Source organism: Melanerpes formicivorus, unplaced genomic scaffold (assembly GCF_026170545.1).
Source record: "Melanerpes formicivorus ecotype bairdi unplaced genomic scaffold, bMelFor1.0.p_v2 SCAF_4, whole genome shotgun sequence".
Classification (NCBI taxonomy): Eukaryota; Metazoa; Chordata; class Aves; order Piciformes; family Picidae; genus Melanerpes; species Melanerpes formicivorus.
The window spans coordinates 3,906,309-3,931,540 of NW_027142356.1; the positions used below are offsets into that span (position 1 = coordinate 3,906,309).

Sequence of the window (25,232 nt, forward strand, 5' to 3'; positions counted from 1 at the left end):
GAAGAGGAGGCTCAGGGGAGAACTTTTTTCTCTCCAACTCCCTGAAGGGAGGTTGTACCCAGGAAGGGGTTGGTCTCTTCTCCCAGGCAACCAGCACCAGAGCAAGAAGACACAGCCTGAAGCTGCACAAGGCAAGGTTCAGGCTGGATGTTAGGAAGAAGTTCCTCATAGAAAGAGATATTGGCCATTGGGATGTGCTGCCCAGGGAGGTGGTGGAGACACTATCCCTGGAGGTTTTCAGAAGAGACTGGGTGAGGCACTTAGTGCCCTATTTTTGTTGCTTAGATGGTGTTGCATAGTAGGTTGGACTTGATGATCTCAAAGTTTTTTTCCAACCTGGTTAATTCTGTGCCATACTCAGCAGTGTGTGTGGTAGGACCAGCATCACCACCTTGGAGATTAGTGTGTCCAGCAACAGTGTCCCACTGTGAGCCATCTTCTTTGCTTTTGTTATACCTGTATGTTTCTCCTTGCCTTCAAAGTAGCTGAGCAAACATCTGAAGGTGCATCTGGCTCAACAACTGCCATCATGATGTTCTCACTTGGTTTCCTGATACTTCCCTGATGCACAGCTGCTATCTTTATTATTTCTTCTGAAAAAATTAGTCAGTGTTGAACACATTTGCACTGACTCTTTGTTTCATGGATGGACATTAGGACTTACTTTTTCTCCCATCGAGAGTGGTCAGGGATTGGAATGTGCTGCCCGGGGAGGTGGTGGAGTCCCCAAGCCTGGCTGTGTTTAGAGGTGGTTTGGATGTGGTGCTTGGGGCTCTGGTTCAGGGGTGACCCTTGTAGAGTCGGGTTCTGGGTTGGACTGGGTGCTCCTGGGGGTCTTTTCCAACCTGAATGTTTCTGTGCTTCTGTGGTAGTGTCCAAAGATAGTGTGTTGCTAAGCTTCTCCTTCATCATCTTCCTTAAGAATGCCACAAAATACGTGATTAGGTGCAGCCAATTTTTTAATTAGATCATTTCAGGCAGTCTTCTACAGAAGAATATGAGCTTACCAGTTTCTCAACAGAACAGAGCAGAGCAGAACATTTTCTGATCATTTTTAAAAGCAGTGTAGAAAGTCATTGTGTTGGTGTGGATGGAAATGGCTTTTTCTGGTGGCAAAAAGCAGGAGTGTATAAAGGAAGAGTGGACAAAAGATAACAATACTTGTCTGGACTCAGTTGCAAATAAAATTCAAGGTAAGACATCTTTTCATCGAGTTATTTAACCCATCTGTTTGTGCTAGGCACTGGTTGAGGGGAGGACATTGCTTTTTCAAGTTGCCTATTGCCACCCCTGACTGCATCATACACACAGAGAGCTGGGCAGGAAATCTGCAGCACTCAAGCTGTAGTAGCTGAGGTATTGCATAGTGTGTAAGAAACGGCTGTTGGCCACTGAGGATGATTCTGTGAGCAGCTGCAAAGCTGTTGGCCTTTGTTCCTCTCTTCTGACATTTAGTAAAGGTCTCAGGGTCACATCTTTCCTTCTGCTAATCTGTATCTGTGGCAGCACAGTCTGTCAGTATTTCTGCTGTTAACTCCCACTGCTTTCCTGGCATTTGGCTTGGCTGTAGAAATCCACTTTTAGCAAGTGTGTGGCATACCAAATCTGTTCTCATTAGTGATCACATCCAAAATGTATTTAGTTGCTCTCCTGCACCATACTCTAATAAGATGATGCTTTAGTGGAGAAGCTTAGTGGATGTCTTCCCGGATGTATTCGGCAGCATCAAGTTGAATCCCTTCTCTCCACACTATTCACAGAACCAAACTGCACAGAATTCAAATGGCAGAGTTTTAGAAAACCTGTTGCAAATGTAAGATGAGATACTACAAGTGTAAGAAAATAATGTGCTATGAAGATTTCTGTACTACTCCTCTGTGCTAGGAAGTTGAAAATGGGTTTGGGGTATTGCTTTGCATGGATCATGCGTGCATCAGCCTCCAAAACAAGCAGGGAATCAGAGAATCACAGAATTGTTAGGGTTGGAAAGGACCTCAAGGATCAGCCAGTTCCAAGCCCCCTGCCATGGGCAGGGACACCTCACACTACATCAGGTTGCCCAGAGCCACATCCAGGCTGCCCTCAAAAACCTCCAAGGATGAGGCTGCCACCACCTCCCTGGGCAACCTGTTCAGTCTTTCACCACCCATATGGGGAAGAACTTCTTCCTAACATCCAATCTCAATCTACCCATTTCTAGTTTTGCTCCATTCCCCCCAGTCCTATCCCTCCCTGACACCCTAAGAAGTACCTCCCCAGTTTTCTTGTAGCCCCCTTCAGATACTGGAAGGCCACAATTAGGTCTCCTTGGAGCCTTCTCTTCTCCAGACTGAATAGCCCCAATTCTCTCAGTCTACCCCCATAGCAGAGCAGCTCCAGCCCTCTGCTCATCCTCATGGCCCTTCTCTGGACACATTCCAGCACATCCAGATCCTTCCTCTAATAGAGGTCCAGAACTGGACACAGTACTGCAGGTGGGATCTCACCAGAGTGGAGTAGAGGGGGAGAATCACCTCCCTCAGCCTGCTGGCTGCGCTTCTCTTGATGCAATTGATGATTCAGATTTGTTTCTGACTTGTTTCTGAGTTGTTATAACAGTAAGAACAGTTCTTATTTCTGCCATTGGCAGGTATGAGGTAGGGTAATCGATAAAACAGCAGGGGTGTGCCCTGCCCTTTGCTTGCAGTGTGTGGTCCATCTGACAGCCTGCGAACCAGAAGAGGTCAGGAGTGGGAGGGGGGGAAGCAGGTAAGAGATCCTTCTTTCTTTTCAGAAGAGTCATTCCACCTCTCACCCAAACACCTGAGAAATGTTCAATAAAACATGGCATGAAACCATCTTGGTTTACTTTCTTCTTGTTGGTGGAATCAAACCTTACCAAGGTTTGTTCTGCTCAGTGTTGCCATTTGTAACCTTTTCATCTGTCCCTCTGCCACTGCCTTGTAAAGCTGTGATTTATCCTTGCTGTTGCATCTCATGACTTTTCTGGTTTGTTTCATCCAATCTAATGCTGTTTGCTTTTTAAATTGTGGAGTAAAACTTTCAGAGCTTGAGGAGCTCTGAATTGAATTTTCAGAAATAAGCTAAGAATCAGAGTCAGAAAACAAAGCAAGATGAAATGAACCAAACCAAACCAAACCAACCCAGACAAAACCAACCAGCCAAAAAAAAAACCCCAGCCCCAAACAAACAACAAACCTCTGCACTTTTCTGCTTCCTTTTTTTCCCCCCCTCTTTTACAAACAGTTTGACTTTTCCATCTCCTGCTTTCCTTGGGTGACCTGAGCATTTAGTTGGGTGGGTGTTTTTTTTGCTGGGAACTGTTTAGCTGTGGACTTCATTTTTGTGTTCCACTTGATTGCAATTTATTGTTTCGTTGCTCTGTCCCTTGGGTTAAACTTACTCATTACTTTGAATCAAAGGCACCATGCAAACAAATAAAATCTAATCTAATATAATATTCTGCCCTAATGGATTCCTTACAGTCTCTCTTCTTGGCAGTCCTATTGTTCCTGTCTTTTAAGCTTAAGCAATAAAATCAAGGTGGCTGTTGCCCAGAAGGGTTGCTGACTCGTTTTGACTTCCTTGCGTGCGCAATGGCAAAGAAGGGTAGAAGTCACTGCTGGCTTCTCCCACAAAGCAATTTGTAACGTGCAACTGGTTACTTTCCAACCCCAGCAGTCAATAACCCCTGATGGATTATTATTTGAAGCAGTAAGCTTGCTGTGGCTGGACCCTGCACCGCTAATACAGAAACAGACCACGGCAAATGTTTGATGTGAGCGGACAGGGATCTGCTGGAGAGAGTCCAGCGGAGGGCTGCGAGAATGATTAGAGGACTGGAGCACTGCCTGGGGAGGAGAGGCTGAGGGAACCTGGGGCTGTTTAGTCTGGAAAAGAGAAGACTGAGAGGGGATTTTAAAAATGTTTATAAATATCTGAGGGCTGGAGGCCAGGAGGGAGGGGACAGGCTCTGCTCACTTGCACCCTGGGATAGGGAATAATGGACGTAAGCAATGGATGTAAGCTGTAGCACAGGAGGTTCCACCTCAACACAAGGGAGAACTTCTTTACTGTAAGGGTCCCAGAGCATTGGAACAGGCTGCCCAGAGAGGTTGTGGAGTCTCCTTCTCTGGAGACTTTCAAGGCCTGTCTGGATGTGTTCCTGTGTGACCTGAGCTAGATTCTATGGTCCTGCTCTAGCAGGGGGTTTGGACCTGGTGATCTCTTTGGGTCCCTTCCAACCTCTGACACCCTCTGAACCTGTGATCCTGTGTATCCAGCATGTCTCTGGTGTGGCCTAATACTTCCAAATGTTTTGGTTTTTTTTCTCTTTATACCTGTAACTGTGCCTCTTGGTTCCTACATCTTCATTGCCTTCCCTGCTGTTGCTCAGGCTCCCCTTTGATCTGAGTGTGGAGCAAATCATCTGAGATTTTGCTGTGTTTAAATGTTTTTTCTAATCCTTTTTTCTTTTTATTTCCTTGTTTTAACTGAGTTTGTTCCTTCTCTCGTGAAAAATACTCTCTCCCCATAATAACCAGTGCTGTTTTCCTGGGGAAATAGCAGAATATTTTGTTTGTTATGTGACTTAAATATCTTCCACTAAAGAGTTTGGCTTTTTTCTTTTGTTTTTTTTGTAATTCTCTTCCTGCAAATCAGTCAATTCTGTTTCTTGCACACATTAAAGCATATCCCTGGGAACCAACTCATGAGCTGCAGTCTCAGGAAAAATGCAGCCACCCTTTTAGTGCTCTCCTCCCCCTCTCTCCTTGGCATTTGGGCATTTTGACCTTCACTGAGGAAGGACATTTATCAGCAGCACCATCTAGCCCTCTCTTAGTACACTTGTCCTGCCAGGTGCACGGTTCTGTAAACTGAAGCGTTATGGATCACTTCAGGCTTATAAGCCAAGTACACAGTTACCAAGGGTGTTGATGATAAGGACTCCTAACACAGCAGCCCTGCAGTGTATGATACTGTTAAAACAGGAACCACAAATCACTCTTAATATTTTACCTTCAGTATCTCAAAACAAAAATAAATTTCCCAAGTCTGCACTGTGGTGCAAGGATCCCTGGCTTCACAGGAGCACACAGGCTCACAGGATGTTAGGGGCTGGAAGGGACCTCTGGAGATCGAGTCCAACCCCCCTGCCAGAGCAGGAACATAGAATCCAGCACAGGTCGCACAGGAACACATCCAGATTGGTTTCGAAAGTCTCCAGAGAGGGAGACTCCACAACCTCTCTGGGCAGCCTGTTCCAGTGCTCTGGGACCCTCACTGGGAAGAAGTTCCTCCACATGTTGAGGTGGAACCTCCTGTGCTGTAGCTTACATCCATTGCCCCTTGTCCTATCATAGGGTGTAACTGAGAGGAGCCTATTCCCTCCCTACCGACCCCCAGCCTTCAGCTATTGATAGACATTTATCAGATCCCCTCTCAGCCTTCTCTTCTCCAGACTAAACAGCCCCAGGGCTCTCAGCCTTTCCCCATAGGGCACATTCTCCAGTCCCCTAATCATCCAAGTAGAATAGAATAGAACAGAACAGAAATAACCAGGTTGGAAAAGACCTTTGAGATCATCAAGTCCAACCTATCACCCAACACCATCTAATCAACTAAACCATGGCACCAAGTGCCTCATCCAGTCTCTTCCTAAACACCTCCAGTGATGGTGACTCCACCACCTCCCTGGGCAGCACATTCCAATGGCCAATCTCTCTTTCTGGGAAGAACTTCTTCCTAACATCCAGCCTAAACCTCCCCTGGCACAGCTTGAGACTGTGTCCTCTTGTTCTGGTGCTGGTTGCCTGGGAGAAGAGACCAACCCCTACCTGGCTACAACCTCCCTTCAGGTCTCCTCTGAGCCTACTCTTTTCCAGGCTAAATCAACCCCAGCTCCCTCAGCTGGGGTAGCCTTCTGTTAGACTCTCTCCAGCAGGTCTCTGTCTTTCTTGAGCTGGGGAACCTAAAACTGGACACAATATTCCAGGGGAGGTCTCACCAGGGCAGAACAGAGAGGGAGGAGAACCTCCCTGGAGTTGCTGGACGTGCTCCTCATGATGCTCCTCTGGATCCCATTGGCGCTATTGGCCACAAGGGCACATTGCTTCACACACAAGGCAGACCTGCTGTAGTGCTGATGCTTACATGAATAGAGTAGAGTAGAATAGAATAGAATAGAATAGAATAGAATAGAATAGAATAGAATAGAATAGAATAGAATAGAATAGAATAGAATAGAATAGAATAGAATAGAATAGAATAGAATTCACCAGGTTGGAAAAGACCTTTGAGATCATCAAGTCCAACCTATCACCCAACACCATCTAATCAACTAAACCATGGCACCAATTGCCTCATCCAGTCTCCTCTTAAACACCTCCAGTGATGGTGACTCCACCACCTCCCTGGGCAGCACATTCCAATGGCCAGTCTCTCTTTCTGGGAAGAAGTGGGGGCTCCAAAGCCTTACCACACTAACAGTCATTTTATAGGCAGATAATTGAGATGTTTGTTAGTGCAGTTTACAGCTGTGGCAACTTTGTGTGTGCAAGGGCTGGACCACAGTGCTGTTGGACTGCGTTGCAGGAGGTTGGCTTTTAGTGCCCGAGTCTTCCAGCCTGCCTTTAGTATGTCAGTCTGTTCATGACAGTGATTTGCCTTAAGACTGTATTCAGCAGTGTATTTGCCCTTCAGAGCCTTTTCCTGATTCATTCTTTCCAATCCTCAGCACTGATGGCTACTGCTTCACTATCATAGAAGAAGATGAATCGGGTGGACATTTAGTCACCAAGGGATGTCTTGGATTAGAAGGCTCAGACTTTCAGTGCCGGGTAAGAAATAATTTCCTTGGCTTTTTCATAGCTTTCAGTTGAAGTGCAGTCAATAGGTGTTACTGTGTCCACGTTTTTAACTGCTGTTCACTTGGCAGAGAGTTATGATGCATTGATTGCTGAGGGGAGTGCATTTATGTCCCTGAATGGTGATGGTATAGCTGCTCCTAACGAGAAACTTCGGTTTTTGTGGTTGGCACTGCTGTTAGTGGCACTCCTGCTCAGAGGAGGTTGGAATGTAGAGGAATGCAGTCTAATTCCTCAAGTCTACATGTTAGCTGAGGTTAGGCAGGATGTTACTCGATGGACCACAGCAATCTCTGTGTCTGACGTGCAGTTTAACTTCAGATTCCGATTTCTGGTGCCAGAAGTTTCCTTCAAGAACGGTGATCACCTGATGGAGAGCAAATCTCACTGCAGGAATGGAGGGGGTATGGGCAGTAAAGCAAGGTGGTTGTGAAGTGGTTTTTGCCTTTCCTGGCATTAACTTTAAATGATTTTATACGACTGCAGGAGCAGCCTAATCATCAAGGTCCGTGGAAAGCATTTTACCCAGCTTCCCATGAGAGGCAGCTGCTAAATTAGTCCACACAGCAATTCCCACATTACTCTGGCTAGACTGTTTTGAATACCCAAGTTAACTTATTTTTGTAATATAAGTCTAATTGATGGATGGATGTGACTTTCACAATCCTGTCTTGCACCACTGAAGTCAATCAGTGTCTTCTGCAGCACTAGGGCACCAGTAGAAATACGTCAGGGTGAGTTAAGCTCTTAATTATCTAGAGGAAATGTTGATGGATGCACTCAGTAGCAGAAATCCTTACCCCACACATCCTGTTAACAGACTACAGTCTAGCTGAAAAGCACATCTTTCTCTGGAGTGCCAGAGTGATCACAGGAGCACAGGATGCTAAGGGTTGGAAGGGACCTCTGGAGATCATTGAGTCCAACCCCCCTGCCAGAGCAGGACCAGAGAATCCAGCCCAGGTCACACAGGAACACATCCAGACAGGGCTGGAAAGGCTCCAGAGAAGGAGACTCCACAACCTCTCTGGAGAGCCTGTTCAGTGCTCTGGGACCTGTACAGTAAAGAAGTTCTTCCTCATGTTGAGGTGGGACTGTGGTGGTGTATTTTTACAACATAGGCAATCACTTTGCTTTCTGTCACCTTGTTTGTTGCAGGACACTCCTATTCCTCACCAAAGAAGATCTATTGAATGTTGTACAGGCCAAGATTACTGTAACAAACACCTTCACCCTACCCTACCCCCGCTGAAAAACCGAGGTAAGGGCAATGGATCTATTCCTGCGGTGGCTCTTTGTGCCTTAGGAAGAATCAAAGCCAAAACAAAGCAGAAGGTAGCCTGGATTAAACAGTATCACTGGATTTCTATAGGTCCTGTGAGGAGCAGTGCCTTGACCTGTGGTTATTGGTGGTTGCTGTTACTTCTGTTGCATACATGCAGTGAGCATCAGGTGCATTCCGGTCTCACCCTGTCACAGAGTCACAGAGTCTCAGAATATCAGGGGTTGGAAGGGACCTGGAAAGCTCCTCCAGTTCAACCCCCCTGCCAAAGCAGGAGCACCTAGAGCAGATCACACAGGAACACAGCCAGGTGGGTTTTGAATGTCTCCAGAGAGGGAGACTCCACACCCCCCCTGGGCAGCCTCTTCCAGGGCTCTGTCACCCTCACAGGGAAAAAATTCTTCCTCCTGTTTCCATGGAACTTCCTCTGCCTCAGTTCTACCACTGCCCCTTGTGCTGGCATTGGGCATCACCCAATGGCCTCACCCTCTTGGCTGTCACCCTTTGCATATTTTTACACATTGACAAGGGCATGCCTCAGTCTCTTCTTCTGCAAGATACAGAGCCCTCAACTCTCCTCATAAGGAAGAGGTTCCACTCCCTTCATCATTTTTGTGGCTCTGTGCTGGACTCTTTCAAGTAGATCCCCGAGATCCTTCTTGAACTGAGGGGCCCAGAACTGGACATAATGTTCCAGCTGCAGCCTCACTAGGGCAGAGTAGAAGGGGAGGAGAATCTCTCTCAACCTGCTGGTCACAGCCTTTCTAATCCACCCCAGAATGGCCTTGACCTTCCTGGCCACAAGAGCACATTGCTGGCTCATGGTCAACCTCCCATCTACCAGGACCCCCAGGCCTCTTTCCCCTTCACTGCTCTCCAGCAGGTCAGTCCCCAACCTGTACTGGTGCATGGAGTTTTTCTTTCCCAGGTGCAAGACTCTGTCAGTGATCATCCCAATAATTTAGTTCAATCTTGGCAGAGGATGTCTCTTTTGCTGTGTATTTTTTTGGCTTGATAATAGAACTGAATACTCCTTCCAGTCCCTGCAGCATGCAGTGCTGTTGTTCATAATTCCATGCATCTGGGACCAGGTTTCCAGTGGTTAATCTGTTTAAGTGGACTGAAGTTGATAAAGCTTTTCTTGTTTAAAAGACTTGATAATCCAGCACTAGGACAATAGCTAGGAATTAAAGCAGATTTCCTACTGGAAAAATCTAGCTGAAAATAGAATGTAGAGTGAGAACTCCTGCACTGATTCTTTTCCCTTTGTTGTTGTTCTACTGTTTGAGAACAAATGGATATGTATTAACTTGTAGCAATTTTTGTCTGTTTGTTTAAACATCACTTTCTGAAAGCTGGCTAAACTCTTCTGGCTGGATGGTGCAGAATGCATTTTATCACAGAATCACAGAGTGTTAGGGGCTGGAAGGGAGCTTGAAAGCTCATCCAGTCCAAGCCCCCTGCCAGAGCAGGATCACACAGGAGCACATCCAGGTGAGGTTTGAATATCTCCAGAGAGGGAGACTCCACAAGCCCTCTGGGCAGCCTCTTCCAGGGCTCTGCCACTCTCACAGGGAAAATATTTTTCCTCTTGTTTCCATGGCACTTCCTCTGCCTCAGCTTCCACCACTGCCCCTTGTGCTGGCATTGGGCATCCCCCAGCAGAGCCTGGCTCCAGCCTCTGGGCACTCACCCTGCACATCTTTATCAACATGAATGAGGTCAGCCCTTGGTCTTCTCTTCTCCAGGCTAAAGAGCTGCATCTCTGTCAGGCTCTCCTCTCAAGGAAGATACAATTTCTAGTCTGCCATTCTAAAAATCAAGTGCTCCAATCTTCCCTATCAGCAGTTAACTCGAAGTAAAATGGAAAAATCAGCCTGACACAAAGGAACTATTTCTATTTATTTAGTTACTTATTTGTCTTGTTACTTATTTGTTAGTAGCCAAAAGCAGATGTTGAGCTGCATTGGGAAGTGGAAATATCTTCCTAACTAAGGGTAAATCCATCTGTGATACACACTGGCATTGGCAGCTGTGGAGTTTAGTCTGGGAGACTCAGCTCAAGGTTGCAGGATGGTTTGCAATCACAGTGTTCCAAGCTGGAACTCCAAGTCAATGTGCAGATGCACTCTCAGTTATGCAAACAACAGATACTGGCACAAATGATTACTCAGAGAAAGCCTTCACTCCTGTAAGCTGTTCCCTTCATGCCTGTGAAACTCTGCACAGATGGGCTGCAGAGTCAGAACTGTGGAGGCTGGGGTGTAAATGTTTCACTGGTTACTAGCAAGCTACTCGGTCAGCAAACCCACATGAAATCCTGACTTCCAGCATGAGACTGCTTGGGTTGTTTTGTTCGTTCTAAAGAAGTTCTTTGACCTGAGAGAAAAGCTCTAAAAGGAAGTCAATATTTCTTCACACTTACTTAGTGTATCAATAAATCACAGAATCACAGAATGTCAGGGGCTGGAAGGGAGCTTGAAAGCTCATCCAGTCCAACCCCCTGCCAGAGCAGGAGCACCTAGAGCAGATCACACAGGAACACATCCAGGCAGGTTTTGAATATCTCCAGGGAGGGAGACTCCACAACCCCCCTGGGCAGCCTCTTCCAGGGCTCTGTCACCTTCACAGGGATTTTTTTCCCTCATTTCCATTTAGAAAAACCCTGCAGTGATTTCTTATTGCTGCTGACAGAGTTTATTCTGCACTAAAACTACTTTAAAATAGTGAACCAATGCCTAAAACTAGACATCCACCTTATCAAGATCTCAGTTATTTGGCAACACTATCTGCTGCTTATACAGGAAGCAATAAAGGAAGCTTTTGATGGTGGCAGAAGTTGTTTGGATCAGTGTTGGCTTTGCTCTGTGCACAACTTGGGCCCTGTGGTGGCAGAACCCATGAAACAGCAGGGAGAATATTTGTTGAAAGAACAAATTCCCCCAGTGGGCAGAGGATTCTAGCTGCTCTGTGTTGCACAGTTGTGTATTGGAGCAGGACAAACAAAAGGTGGTGTCTTCATTCAACCTACTGTGAAGAATTTAGTTTGAAATAAGTATCACAGGATCACAATACACTGGAGGTTGGAAGGGACCTCCAGAGATCATCCAGTCCAACCCCCCTGCCAGAGCAGCATCACCCAGGGTAGTCTACACATGAAGGCATCCAGGTGGGGTTGGAAAGCCTCCAGAGAAGGAGACTCCACAACCTCTCTGGGCAGCCTGCTCCAGGGCTCTGCCACCCTCACTGCAAAGAAGTTTCTCCTCATGTTGAGCTGAAACCTTCTCTGGTCAAGTTTGTCTCCATTGTTCCTTGGCTTATTGCTGTGCACCACCCAAAAGAGCTTGGCCCCCTCCCCTTGATCCCCAGCCCTCAGCTATTGATAGATACTGATCAGATCCTCCCCCAGCCTTCTCTTCTCCAGACTAAACAGCCCTAGCCCCACTTGTGAGTTTATTTAATCAATGGTTCACAGGCTCCATGGGGAGGACTGTGGTGGGAACCAGTTGGTATCATCTTGCATGATGAGGATATTCTGTCCTTTCAGGAGTCCAGCATGGTGCTTTTTAGTGTTCTACCCCTTGGCAACTGCAATATGCCAAGCAGTGGGGCCAAGAGAACAAGCAGTAGCTTCCATGGAGGCAGCAGTGAGGGGTTGCCAGGAGCATGGTGCAGAAAAGAAACGTGGCTGGTTTGGGAAGCTTCTTCACACACCTTAGCTGGCTGAGAAGCAATAGCAAAGCCCAGCAAAAGGCACAGTAGCAGTTTTGTGTTGTACAGAACCAGTGGTGCCTGCTGGTGTCGGTGGTAAGCAGCACAGCAGTTCCAGGGCTCCGTCATCTTCACTGTAAAGAAGTGAAGGTAAAGAAGTTTCTCCTCATGTTGAGCTGAAACCTTCTCTGGTCAAGTTTGTCCCCATTGTTCCTTGCCTTATTACTGCACAGCACTGAAAAGAGCTTGGCCCCCTCCACTTGACACCCACCCCACAGCTATTGATAGACATTGATCAGATCTCCTCTCTCACACTAATCTTCTGATGGTGTAGTGTGGAAATGTATTTCAGGAGCTTCTTCATTAAATGTGGATGGACAGGGCTTGAAGTCAGGACCTCACTCTCTGTGCCTGGCCTGTTTTGATTTGTCGTTGCTGTATCCTAGTATGAAAGCATGGAGGAAAGCTGTAGTTTGAGCTGTAGATCCTCACTGCAATCAGGCATTAGTCCTGTGTACAAACACACACTACTGCCAGTGCTTGCTACAGTGGCTGTGAGCCTTGTTTCTGTTGGAAACATTTAGATTAGGCTGTGATAGAGTGAGTACTGTTAAGAGTTGTGTCTCGAATTTAGCATAAGCTGTTGAGTAGAAAGAGGTGAACTTAAAAACAAGCTCCTAGGAACAACCTTCTGACCTCCAGAATTCCATGAAAAATATGTGTGTTCCTCAGCTTTTAAAGAACAAGCAGGAATTTGGCTTCTGATGAGCTTATGTCCAAGGTCGTACCTCAAGGGAAAGAGAATCTGGGGAGAGTGTCCAGCTGCAGGTCAAAGGTTGCTGAACTGCAAATTAACCTATGCACCAAGGGGACATCTACAAAGGCTTGGTCTCTCAAAAGTGCTTTTCCAGACCTGGTATGTGCTGGAAGTTGGGTTTTACACCATCTCCCCCTCCATGCAAAGAAAGAGGGACCACATGCATGACTCTGGAAGCTGGAAGCATTACTGCTGGTCAAAGTAAGGCTCGTGAAGCAAGACAGGAGGAACGGCAGCTAAGTCCTGAGCTCATCTCAGTCCAGAGCTAGCAGGTTTAAATTCTCCAGAGAAACCACAAATTCCTTATCTCTTAGTTGTGCATCTGTCTTATTAAGGAAATGAGAGTCATAATTTGGTCTGATATAACACCTCTGCCTTAAACAATAAAAGATATTCCTGGAAATCCTAGTGAAAGAGCAGGCTAGGAAAGGAGAAATCTGTCTTTGCTGATTTAGAGCCTATATAAGCAGAAGTGGTGGTGCCACCGTGTCTGGCTCCCTGCCTGTAGAGCCAGTGATGAATGGGCAAGGGAATGATTGGGGGAGTGATGGGGTTTGATGTGTGCACACAGGCTCCACGCCTCAGATTTCACTGCAGTTTTTACTTGGATAACCATAACGTCGTGAAGTGGAGGGACCCGGGGAGGGAGGAGATCCTTCTCTCCCTTTGATATGCTGACTTCTCCCTTAAACCTGCTGGGTGGCATTTTTAATGCACTGCTCAGTCCAGTCCAGTCTCTGCATGGCAGAATAAGGGGAACAAGGGTGGGAGGAGGGGAAAATCATAAAATCATAGAATTGTCAGGGTTGGAAGGGACCTCAAGGATCAGCCAGTTCCAATCCCCCTGCCATGGGCAGGGACACCTCACACTACAGCAGGTTGCCCAGAGCCACATCCAGGCTGCCCCTAAAAACCTCCAGGCAAGAGGCTGCCACCACCTCCCTGGGCAACCTGTGCCAGTCTCTCACCACCCTCATGGGGAACAACTTCTTCCTAACATCCAATCTGAATCTCCCCATTTCTAGTTTTGCTCTATTCCCCCCAGTCCTATCACTCCCTGACACCTTAAAAGTCCCTCCCCAGCTTTCTTGTAGCCCCCTTCCAATACTGGAAGGCCACAATCACAGCAAGGTAACTGAGAGGCAGCTTGGTGTTACTGACAACCCTCATTTTGTTGCTGCCTCTCCTTTGCTGTGCTGCTTACCACCGACACCAGCAGGCACCACTGGTTCTGTACAACACAAAACTGCTACTGTGCCTTTTGCTGGGCTTTGCTATTGCTTCTCAGCCAGCTAAGGTGTGTGAAGAAGCTTCCCAAACCAGCCACGTTTCTTTTCTGCACCATGCTCCTGGCAACCCCTCACTGCTGCCTCCATGGAAGCTACTGCTTGTTCTCTTGGCCCCACTGCTTGGCATATTGCAGTTGCCAAGGGGTAGAACACTAAAAAGCACCATGCTGGACTCCTGAAAGGACAGAATATCCTCAACATGCAAGATGATACCAACTGGTTCCCACCACAGTCCTCCCCATGGAGCCTGTGAACCATTGATTAAATAAACTCACAAGTGGGGCTAGGGCTGTTTAGTCTGGAGAAGAGAAGGCTGGGGGAGGATCTGATCAGTATCTATCAATAGCTGAGGTGTGGGGGCAGGGGGAGGGGGCCAAGCTCTTTTGGGTGGTGCACAGGAATAAGCCAAGGAACAATGGAGACAAACTTGACCAGAGAAGGTTTCAGCTCAACATGAGGAGAAACTTCTTTAGAGTGAAGGTGATGGAGCCCTGGAGAGAGGCTGCCCAGAGAAGTTGTGGAGTCTCCTTCTGTGGAGCCTTTCCAGCCCCACCTGGATGCATTCCTGTGCAGACTCCCCTGCATGATGCTGCTCTGGCAGGGGGCTTGGACCTCTGATGATGATCTCTGGAGGTCCCTTCCAACCTCCAGTGAATTGTGATCGTGTGATACTTATTTCAAACTAAATTCTTCACAGTAGGCTGAATGAAGACACCACCTTTTGTTTCTCCTGCTCAAATACACAACTGGGCGCATTCCTGTGTGGACTACCCTAAGTGCTTTGGCAGGGGGGTTGGAACTGATGATTTCTTGAGGCCCTTTCCAACCTCTAATGTACTGTGATACTGTGACACTGTGAACTGAGCTGCCCCCTCTCTCCACCTGGCCCAAATGATGCAGGGAAAGGCAGGTTTGTCCTGCTGCTCTGCTGGGAACAGCATTGAGTGTAGGTGGAGAAAAGAGTTTCTCTCCAGCAGCAGCAGCAGGAGCAGCCTGGCTTAGTTCAGCAGAACAAGGTGATGTTGCTGGTGTAAGAAGGGGGCCTGCTTTTAATCTTGTGTTGTCCATGCGTGCCAGGGGGTTTATGGAGCCCTCAAGTGAGCAAGCAAATGAAAGTCTGCCAAAAAGCTTTGAAAATGCAGGAAGTATTTGTAAGTTGAGACACTGTCAGTACTGGCTCTCATCACATCTGGCCAAATAAATATGAAGACATGCAAGTTCTCCTCTCCTGTGAGAGCCAGCTGCATGCCTGTGCTGTGCATGGCGAACCACTACTAAAGCTATCTTAGCTGACACTGCTAGCGTAGGGGACATCACCTGCTGCAAGAGTCTACACTTCACTACAGATGCAGTCTGCATCAGCTGCTCCAGCATGGGGATCAAGGCACATTCCTTTATGTATTGAATGCTCTCCTTGCACTTAGTGTGTTGCTTTTCAGAATTAATCAGGTTGGAAAAGTCCTTTGAGATCATCAAGTCCAACCCATAACCCAACACCATCTAATCAACTAAACCATGGCACCAAGTGCCTCATCCAGACTGGTTTTAAACACTTCCAGTGATGGTAACTTCACCACCTCCTTGGGCAGCCTATTCCAGTGGCCAGTCTCTCTTTCTGGGAAGAGTTTCTTCCTAAAATCCAGCCTAAACCTCCCCTGGCACAGCTTGAGACTGTGTCCTCTTGTTCTGGTGCTGGTTGCCTGGGAAAAGAGACCACCCCCCTACCTGGTCACAACCTCCCTTCATGGAGTTGTAGAGAGCAAGAAGGTCTCCCCTGAGCCTCCTCTTCTCCAGGCTAAGCAACCCCAGCTCCCTCAGCCGCTCCTCGCAGGGCTGTGCTTCAGTCCCTCAATCATCCTTGTGGCTCTGTGCTGGGCTTCTTCAAGTAGCTCACTGTCTTACTTGAACTGGGAGGCTCAGAACTGTATAAAATCCCACTCTCTGGTCTGGATGCTCTGCTTCTCCTCTCTGCAGCTGCTGGGCACCACACATTTTGGAGGGAAGTGACTGACTCCAGGCTGCTTACAAGGCATGCACTGGAGCCCTTTGCCCTGCCCAGCAGCTATTGCCTCCACAAGCAAGGTCTGCGTTCCCTAGTGGGCTCTCAGTTTCGGCTCACAGTGACAAGCCAGGTATAAATCTGCTGTGGCAGGGAGAATGACAGGCTCTAGTGTTGTCCTGATAGGCATGGTGTCAGTGTCTCCTTTCAAAGGCAGCAGCCCATGTCATAAATGTTTACACTGTCAGTGCTCCCGGAGCAGGTAATGGCAGGCAAGACCACGAGCAGCGTGAGCAAGAGGTGTGTCACAAGGTAGTCTCCACTGGGAGTGGAAAGGGGAAGGGAAGAAACAGTTTGGAAGCCAAGGCAAGAGGAGAAAGTGGAGCTTTAAAATGAAAGAGCCCAACTACTCTGCTGTGGTGAGGCCCCACCTGGAGTACTGCATCCAGTTCTGGAGCCACTATTACAGGAAGGATCTGGAGGTGCTGGAAGGTGTTCAGAGAAGGGCCACGAGGATGAGCAGAGGGCTAGAGCTGCTCTGCTATGAGGACAGACTGAGAGAGTTGGGGTTGTTCAGTCTGTGGAAGAAAAGGCTCTGAGGAGACATTCTTGTGGCCTTCCAGTATCTGAAGGGGGCTCCAAGAAAGCTGGGGAGGGACTTTTGAGGGTGTCAGGGAGTGATAGGACTGGGGGGAATGGAGCAAAACTAGACATGAGTGGATTCAGATTGGATGTGAGGAAGAAGTTATTCCCCATGAGGGTGGTGAGAGCCTGGCACAGGTTGCCCAGGGAGGTGGTGGCAGCCTCATGCCTGGAGGTGTTTGCAGTCAGGCTGGATGTGGCTGTGAGCAGCCTGCTGTAGTGTGAGGTGTCCCTGCCCATGGCAGGGGGTTGGAACTGGCTGATCCTTGAGGTCCCTTCCAACCCTGGCAATTCTGTGATTCCTGGGATAAATGCAACTGCTCACTATTTTTATATTAACTGCTCAATAGGATGCTACTTAATAAGAGGGATTTAAGATAGAAGCAGTGATTTTTGTCTGTCCTGGCTGATTGCTTATGTTAAAACACAGATCTCTACAAGCCCTAACTGTTTTTTCCATTCAGAGCCAAACAGGGAATATCTTGCCTAATTGAGGACTGAAAACTCAAACAGGCTTTTGAAGGTGCCAATCCTGCCCTGGTCAGTGAGGGCCAAAGAAAAAGTTCACAGAATGTCTGGGCAAACCAGGGCTTATCTTGCACAGGACTTCAGCAGAAAAGAAAGGAAACAAATTGGGGCTCAGAGCACTTTGTAGGGCATGTGAGCCTTTTGATACTGACTTTGTACCACCTCCCTTGCTAAATTCTCTTTTCCTTGTTTTGACCCCCAGACTTTGCCGAAGGAAACATTCACCACAAGGCTCTGCTGATCTCACTGAGTGTTTGCAGTATACTTCTGGTGCTTATCATTATATTTTTCTACTTCAGGTAAATAAAGAATACTTTACCAGCTTGTCAGTGTTCCTCCCAACATTTCTCTTTCTTTACAGACTGCAGACTTACAGAAAATTGGAGTGGACTTTAATTAGACTTAAGACTTTCAAGTAGACTTCAAGGAGAAAAAAGAAGAGAGAGAAACTGTACTTTTATGATGAGGAAGAAGGTGTAGGTTATTCATGGTAGTCGTGGGTACAGCTCTATGGTGTATTTCATGTAGAATCCTTTGCACAACACCTTCAAAAGGGCATAGCTGTGTGATGTATTTCATGTAGAATGTTTTGCACAACACCCTAGAAAGGGTATAGCTGTGTGATGTGTTTCATATAGAATCTTTTGCACAACACACTCAAAAGGGCATAGCTGTGTGGTGTATTCAATGTAAAATCTTTTGCACAACACCCTAGAAAGGGTATAGCTGTGTGATGTATTCCATATGGAACATTGGCTCAACACCCTAGAAAGGGTATAGCTGTGTGATGTATTCCATATAGAACATTGGCTCAACACCCTAGAAAGGGCATAGCTGTGTGATGTATTCCATGTAGAATCTTTTGCACAGCACCCTAGAAAGGGCATAGCTGTGTGATGTATTTCATATGGAATCTAATGCACAGCACCCTAGAAAGGGCATAGCTGTGTGATGTATTCCATATGGAACATTGGCTCAACACCCTAGAAAGGGCATAGCTGTGTGATGTATTCCATGTAGAATCTTTTGCACAGCACCCTAGAAAGGGCATAGCTGTGTGATGTATTTCTTACATCATCTTTTGCACAACACCCTCAAAAGGGCATAGCTGTGTGATGTATTTCATATGGAATCTAATGCACAGCACCCTGGAAACGGCATAGCTGTGTGATGTATTCCATATAGAATCTTTGGCACAACACCCTAGAAAGGGCATAGCTGTGTGATGTATTTCATATGGAATCTAATGCACAGCATCCTCAAAAGGGCATAGCTGTGTGATGTATTCCATGTAGAATCTTTTGCACAGCATCCTCAAAAGCTGTTCAGGTAGAAGCACAGATTAGTCTTTCCCAAGTCTTAAGAAATCCACAGGACAATGTAGGATAAAGAAACCTAAGGCTTCTAAGTGTGTTTGTGCATCAAAGAACTGATCATTAAAAAACTAAACATAAAGAGAGTGGTACAGGAATGTAGGTAAATGTGTTCAGAATGATATCACCCTCTACATATATTATGTTTAAATAATTTGTCATGTGTTTGAAACAGTCACAAATCCTATGACCTTACCTCCTGGCTCTTGAATTCCCCTCTGCAGTCAGTAGAATATTACTTGCTTGGTCTGTGTTTTGAGCCTATTTAAGTTTCTTGACGGAGTGACATTTAGCTGCTTTGCAACCTTACCCCTCATTGCATGGTCTTTGAGTTTTAAACTTAACATTTTGATACTGCACACAGTTGCTAAAATATCCCAACCAAACAAACAAACAAAAAAAAAGACTTTTGTGGGCAGTAAATCCAGCATGTTCCTCAGGGAAACACAGGGAGCTGTGAGTCCTCTCCTCTCCTCTCCTCTCCTCTCCTCTCCTCTCCTCTCCTCTCCTCTCCTCTCCTCTCCTCTCCTCTCCTCTCCTCTCCTCTCCTCTCCTCTCCTCTCCTCTCCTCTCCTCTCCTCTCCTCTCCTCTCCTCTCCTCTCCTCTCCTCTCCTCTCCTCTCCTCTCCTCTCCTCGAGTCTCCTCTCCTCGAGTCTCCTCTCCTCTCCTCTCCTCGAGTCTCCTCTCCTCGAGTCTCCTCTCCTCGAGTCTCCTCTCCTCTCCTCGAGTCTCCTCTCCTCTCCTCTCCTCGAGTCTCCTCTCCTCTCCTCTCCTCTCCTCTCCTCTCCTCTCCTCTCCTCTCCTCTCCTCTCCTCTCCTCTCCTCTCCTCTCCTCTCCTCTCCTCTCCTCTCCTCTCCTCTCCTCTCCTCTCCTCTCCTCTCCTCTCCTCTCCTCTCCTCTCCTCTCCTCTCCTCTCCTCTCCTCTCCTCTCCTCTCCTCTCCTCTCCTCTCCTCTCCTCTCCTCTCCTCTCCTCTCCTCTCCTCTCCTCGAGTCTCCTCTCCTCGAGTCTCCTCTCCTCGAGTCTCCTCTCCTCGAGTCTCCTCTCCTCGAGTCTCCTCTCCTCGAGTCTCCTCTCCTCGAGTCTCCTCTCCTCTCCTCGAGTCTCCTCTCCTCGAGTCTCCTCTCCTCGAGTCTCCTCTCCTCTCCTCTCCTCGAGTCTCCTCTCCTCGAGTCTCCTCTCCTCTCCTCGAGTCTCCTCTCCTCTCCTCTCCTCGAGTCTCCTCTCCTCTCCTCTCCTCTCCTCTCCTCTCCTCTCCTCTCCTCTCCTCTCCTCTCCTCTCCTCTCCTCTCCTCTCCTCTCCTCTCCTCTCCTCTCCTCTCCTCTCCTCTCCTCTCCTCTCCTCTCCTCTCCTCTCCTCTCCTCTCCTCTCCTCTCCTCTCCTCTCCTCTCCTCTCCTCTCCTCTCCTCTCCTCTCCTCTCCTCTCCTCTCCTCTCCTCGAGTCTCCTCTCCTCGAGTCTCCTCTCCTCGAGTCTCCTCTCCTCGAGTCTCCTCTCCTCGAGTCTCCTCTCCTCGAGTCTCCTCTCCTCGAGTCTCCTCTCCTCGAGTCTCCTCTCCTCGAGTCTCCTCTCCTCGAGTCTCCTCTCCTCGAGTCTCCTCTCCTCGAGTCTCCTCTCCTCGAGTCTCCTCTCCTCTCCTCGAGTCTCCTCTCCTCGAGTCTCCTCTCCTCGAGTCTCCTCTCCTCGAGTCTCCTCTCCTCGAGTCTCCTCTCCTCGAGTCTCCTCTCCTCTCCTCTCCTCTCCTCTCCTCTCCTCGAGTCTCCTCTCCTCGAGTCTCCTCTCCTCGAGTCTCCTCTCCTCGAGTCTCCTCTCCTCGAGTCTCCTCGAGTCTCCTCTCCTCTCCTCGAGTCTCCTCTCCTCGAGTCTCCTCTCCTCTCCTCGAGTCTCCTCTCCTCTCCTCTCCTCTCCTCTCCTCTCCTCTCCTCTCCTCTCCTCTCCTCTCCTCTCCTCTCCTCTCCTCTCCTCTCCTCTCCTCTCCTCTCCTCTCCTCTCCTCTCCTCGAGTCTCCTCTCCTCGAGTCTCCTCTCCTCTCCTCTCCTCGAGTCTCCTCTCCTCGAGTCTCCTCTCCTCGAGTCTCCTCTCCTCGAGTCTCCTCTCCTCGAGTCTCCTCTCCTCGAGTCTCCTCTCCTCTCCTCTCCTCTCCTCTCCTCTCCTCTCCTCTCCTCTCCTCTCCTCTCCTCTCCTCTCCTCTCCTCTCCTCTCCTCTCCTCTCCTCTCCTCTCCTCTCCTCTCCTCTCCTCTCCTCTCCTCTCCTCTCCTCTCCTCTCCTCTCCTCTCCTCTCCTCTCCTCTCCTCTCCTCTCCTCTCCTCTCCTCTCCTCTCCTCTCCTCTCGAGTCTCCCCTTCCCTTCCCTTCCCTTCCCTTCCCTTCCCTTCCCTTCCCTTCCCTTCCCTTCCCTTCCCTTCCCTTCCCTTCCCTTCCCTTCCCTTCCCTTCCCTTCCCTTCCCTTCCCTTCCCTTCCCTTCCCTTCCCTTCCCTTCCCTTCCCTTCCCTTCCCTTCCCTTCCCTTCCCTTCCCTAAGCAAAGGAAGGGTGATGTGCATTATTCATTTCACCTGTGTTGGTCGTAGCTAAAGCTGATTTCGCTTTGCTGTAACCCGACAGACACAAACGGCAGGAGACGAGGCCTCGCTACAGCATTGGGCTGGAGCAGGATGAGACCTACATTCCCCCTGGAGAGTCGCTGAAGGATCTGATCGAGCAGTCGCAGAGCTCAGGGAGCGGCTCCGGGCTCCCTCTGCTGGTAAGGAAGCTGTATTACTGTAATGCCAGCCTGAAAAGCCAGAAAAAAGAAAGAGCAGAGCGATGTGGTGGGGCGAAACTTGCCCCCAGCTGATTTGAGAATTACCTCCCAAAATGAAATTGCCAGACCAGCTCATTGTGGGATGGAAGCAAATGAAGCTCTGTTTACAAGCAAACTGCAATCTAGAAATAGGAAATGCAATGAATGGGTACAAAACATCCAATAGATGGACAATAGAGAGATATTAACCATTTATAAACAACACAGAAACTACTCAGACCCCACCCTGGATGGATCCAGGAGGACTGTTCACCTCCTCCCCCACTCCCTCCCTTCTTCATGTTACCTCACACAGAAGTCAAAACAGAGATCCCCTGGCAAGGCCATGGGAGAGAGAGAGAGAGAAGTTGTAAGCAGAAATGACAGGAGAAGAGAAAGAGAAACAAGAACTGTTTGTGCCTCTGCTCTGTATCCCCGTTATCAAGCCAATGAATTCTATAGAACTTAGCATCAAGCCCTACGAGGAGAGGCTGAGGGAGATGGGATTGTTTAGCCTGGAGAAGAAGAGGCTCAGGGGAGACCTTCTTGCTCTCTACAACTCCCTGAAGGGAGGTTGTAGCCAGGAGGGGGTTGGTCTCTTCTCCCAGGCAACCAGCACCAGAACTAGGGGACACAGTCTCAAGCTGTGCTAGGGGAGGTTTAGGCTGGATGTGAGGAAAAAGTTCTTCCCAGAGAGTCATTCGCCATTGGAATGTGCTGCCCAGGGAGGTGGTGGAGTCACCATCACTGGAGGTGTTTAGGAAGAGACTGGATGCTGTAGGAAAGCAGAAAGTATCTGTGAAAGGTTTCAGGAGAAGAAAGAACAGGCCACTGACAATGGAAGAATGACCTGGTGATAAAGAAAAGCTGACAGCAGTTACACTCACGTTTGAGAAGAGCAGATTTAGATTGGATGTTAGGAACAAGTGCCACATCCAATCCCCTCTTGAACACCTCCAGGGATGGGGACTCCACCACCTCCCTGGGCAGCACATTCCAATGGCCAATTACTCTCTATGTGAAGAACTTTCTCCTCACCTCAAGCCTAAACTTCCCCTGGTGCAGCTTGAGACTGTGTCCTCTTATTCTGGTGCTGCTTGCCTGGGAGAAGAGACCAACCCCCACCTGGCTACAACATCCCTCCAGGTAGTTGTAGACAGCAATAAGGTCTGCCCTGAGCCTCCTCTTCTCCAGGCTAAGCAACCCCAGCTCCCTCAGCCTCTCCTCACAGGGCTGTGCTCCAAACCCCTCCCCAGCCTCATTGCCCCTCTCTGGACATGCTCAAGAGTCTCAATATCCTTCTTAAATTGAGGAGCCCAGAACTGGACACAGGACTCAAGGTGTGGCCTAACCAGTGCTGAGCCACTGGAGCAACTCTTCTTCCTGAAGACACTCTTTCCCCCCTCCCTCTTTGCCTATGAAAATGCAGACATTTTTTTCCCCTAGACATTCCTTTTAAGTAATGATTTGCTGTGGAAGAGAAATGAAGCGAGAGCTATAATGAATCTTGCCCTTGGTAAGAGATGTTTTGCTGCATTTCCCAGGCAGCTGCAACCACTACAGGCTGACTAGAAATACACAAATTAATACTTCTGGGGCCTTGCCTCAAACAAGAGTATGGGAAGTGCCTGCCCATAATGCTCTAGACTTTTATCATGGAGGAATTTGTTTCTAACTGTCTTATTTCTTATGCAAGGACTGACACACCCAGCGGGATTATTCCTGGGCCATAAGCTGCAAGTGTATGACAACATGTCGCTCTGTGCTAAAAAGTAAAGGTTTTCCTTCTGTGCAGAACATTTTTCTTCTAATGGGTACAAATATTGTACCCAAACCAGGCACTGTATTGGTGTTACCAAGATTTTATTGATACATCCACCTTCAGCAAGCGTTCTTTCTCCTGGCCTGCTTGTCCTTCTGACAGAACAGTTTGCTGCAGCTCCAACACTGTCAATCAGATTTGAAACCAAGAGAGGAATACAGTAAGTTGGAAATGAAAGCTTAGAGCCAACAAACTGGGGTGCACAGCCCATCCTGTGCAAGCATGGAGAGCCCCATTGGCCTTAACACAGCAAGAAGTGTAGGTGGAGCTGTTGCCCCCCCATGAATCCACAAGCAAAGTCAGGGAAGGAACACCAGGGATGTTTATTTCAGTGCTCTGTATGAAGAGTGTGCTGAATTACAGTTTCACAGGCTCACAGGATGTTAGGGGTTGGAAGGGACTTCTGGAGATCATTGAGTCCACCCCCCCCTGCCGGAGCAGGACCACAGAATCTAGTGCAGGCTGCACAGGAATGCATCCAAATGAGTCTTGAAAATCTCCAGAGAGGGAGACTCCACCACCTCCCTGGGCAGCACATTCCAATGGCCAATTACTCTCTCTGGGAAGAACTTTCTCCTCACCTCAAGCCTAAACCTCCCCTGGTGCAGCTTGAGACTGTGTCCTCTTGTTCTGGTGCTGCTTGCCTGGGAGAAGAGACCAACCCCCACCTGGCTACAACCTCCCTTCAGGGAGTTGTAGAGAGCAAGAAGGTCTCCCCTGAGCCTCCTCTTCTCCAGGCTAAGCAACCCCAGCTCCCTCAGCCTCTCCTTACAGGGCTGTGCTCCAGACCCCTCCCCAGCTTAGTTGCCCTTCTCTGGACACCTTCCAGAAACTCAACATCTTTCCTAAACTGAGGGGCCCAGAACTGGACACAGGACTCAAGGTGTGGCCTAACCAGTGCTGAGTCCAGGGCAGAAAGACTTCCCTGCTCCTGCTGGCCACACTATTCCTGATGCAGGCCAGGATGCCCTTGGCCTTCTTGGCCACCTAGGCACACTGCTGGCTCATGTTCAGCCTACTATCAACCAGTACCCCCCTGGTCCCTCTCTACCTGGCTGCTCTTCAGCCACTCCAGCCCCAGCCTGTAGCACTGCATGGGGTTGTTGTGGCCAATGTGTTGAACCCTGCATTCAGATGTGTTCAATCTCATGCCCTTGGCCTCTGCCCATCTGTCCAGCCTGGCAAGGTCCCTCTGCAGAGCTCTCCTACCCTCTAACAGATCAACTCCTGCCCCTAGCTTGGTGTCATCTGCAAATGTACTGATGATGGACTTAATCCCCTCATCCAGATCATCAATAAAGATATTGAACAGGATGGGGCCCAGCACTGATCCCTGGGGGACACCGCTAGTACCTGGCTGCCAGCTGGATGTGACACTGTTCACCACCACCCTCTGGGCTCATCCCGCCAGCCAGTTCCTAACCCAGCACAGAGTGCTGCTGTCCAAGCCAGGTCCTTTACATACTATTCTGCCACCTGAAAACCCTAAGAGCAATGTGGTTCTCATGTTCTTAATGTACTTAAAGAAGGACCTCTCTCATCATTAAGTATTCTAATTAACTGATTTGGTTTAGAAGTCAGGATCAGTTTAGGATTCAAAGAAGGGCTGAATTCCTTCAAACAAAGCAAATATTCCATAGGAAATTGCTTGACCAGTCCTAGCAAGGGGAAACCAGGTTGAGGCCCAGAATACACAGTATTGTGCCACCTGAAAAATCCATAACAGGAATGTGGTTTTCATTTTCTTAATGTAATTTGCTGAGGAACTTTTCATCATTAAGTATCATAATTCCCTGTGCTTTATGATGCCATTACATCTCTTTGCACAAATTAAGTTATTTGAGGTAACTGCATTATTGTTCAGGATGCATTTTTAAAATGGGGCAAATGGAAAGCCAGGAGGCTAAAATGACATTACCAAACGTCGCAGCAGAATTCCAATGTGATATAGCTGTGGTTCAATCCCTCTATGAGAGTATCAAAGAGAATAAATCAGGCAGAAGGATTAGGGCTAGTCTCTGCTCTTGGCTTTTCACTGATGTTAATCAAAACAAATGGCCCCAAAGCCACCATCTTGGAAGTCTGATAGTACATTGGAGGGCTGAAAAATGGGATTCTGCT

At 48.2% G+C, this 25,232-nt stretch overlaps 1 protein-coding gene across 2 annotated transcripts in view; it reads left to right on the forward strand.

The window, feature by feature from the left end:
* Nucleotides 1-25,232, forward strand: part of BMPR1B (bone morphogenetic protein receptor type 1B) — a 318,882-nt gene that overhangs the window by 279,171 nt on the left and 14,479 nt on the right. For both annotated transcript variants that reach the window (XM_068136787.1, XM_068136788.1), the window contains 4 exons: nucleotides 6,737-6,839; nucleotides 8,025-8,127; nucleotides 17,337-17,433; nucleotides 21,112-21,250. In XM_068136787.1, coding sequence (XP_067992888.1) covers nucleotides 6,737-6,839; nucleotides 8,025-8,127; nucleotides 17,337-17,433; nucleotides 21,112-21,250 — 442 coding nt within the window. The remainder of the gene's footprint in view (nucleotides 1-6,736; nucleotides 6,840-8,024; nucleotides 8,128-17,336; nucleotides 17,434-21,111; nucleotides 21,251-25,232) is intronic.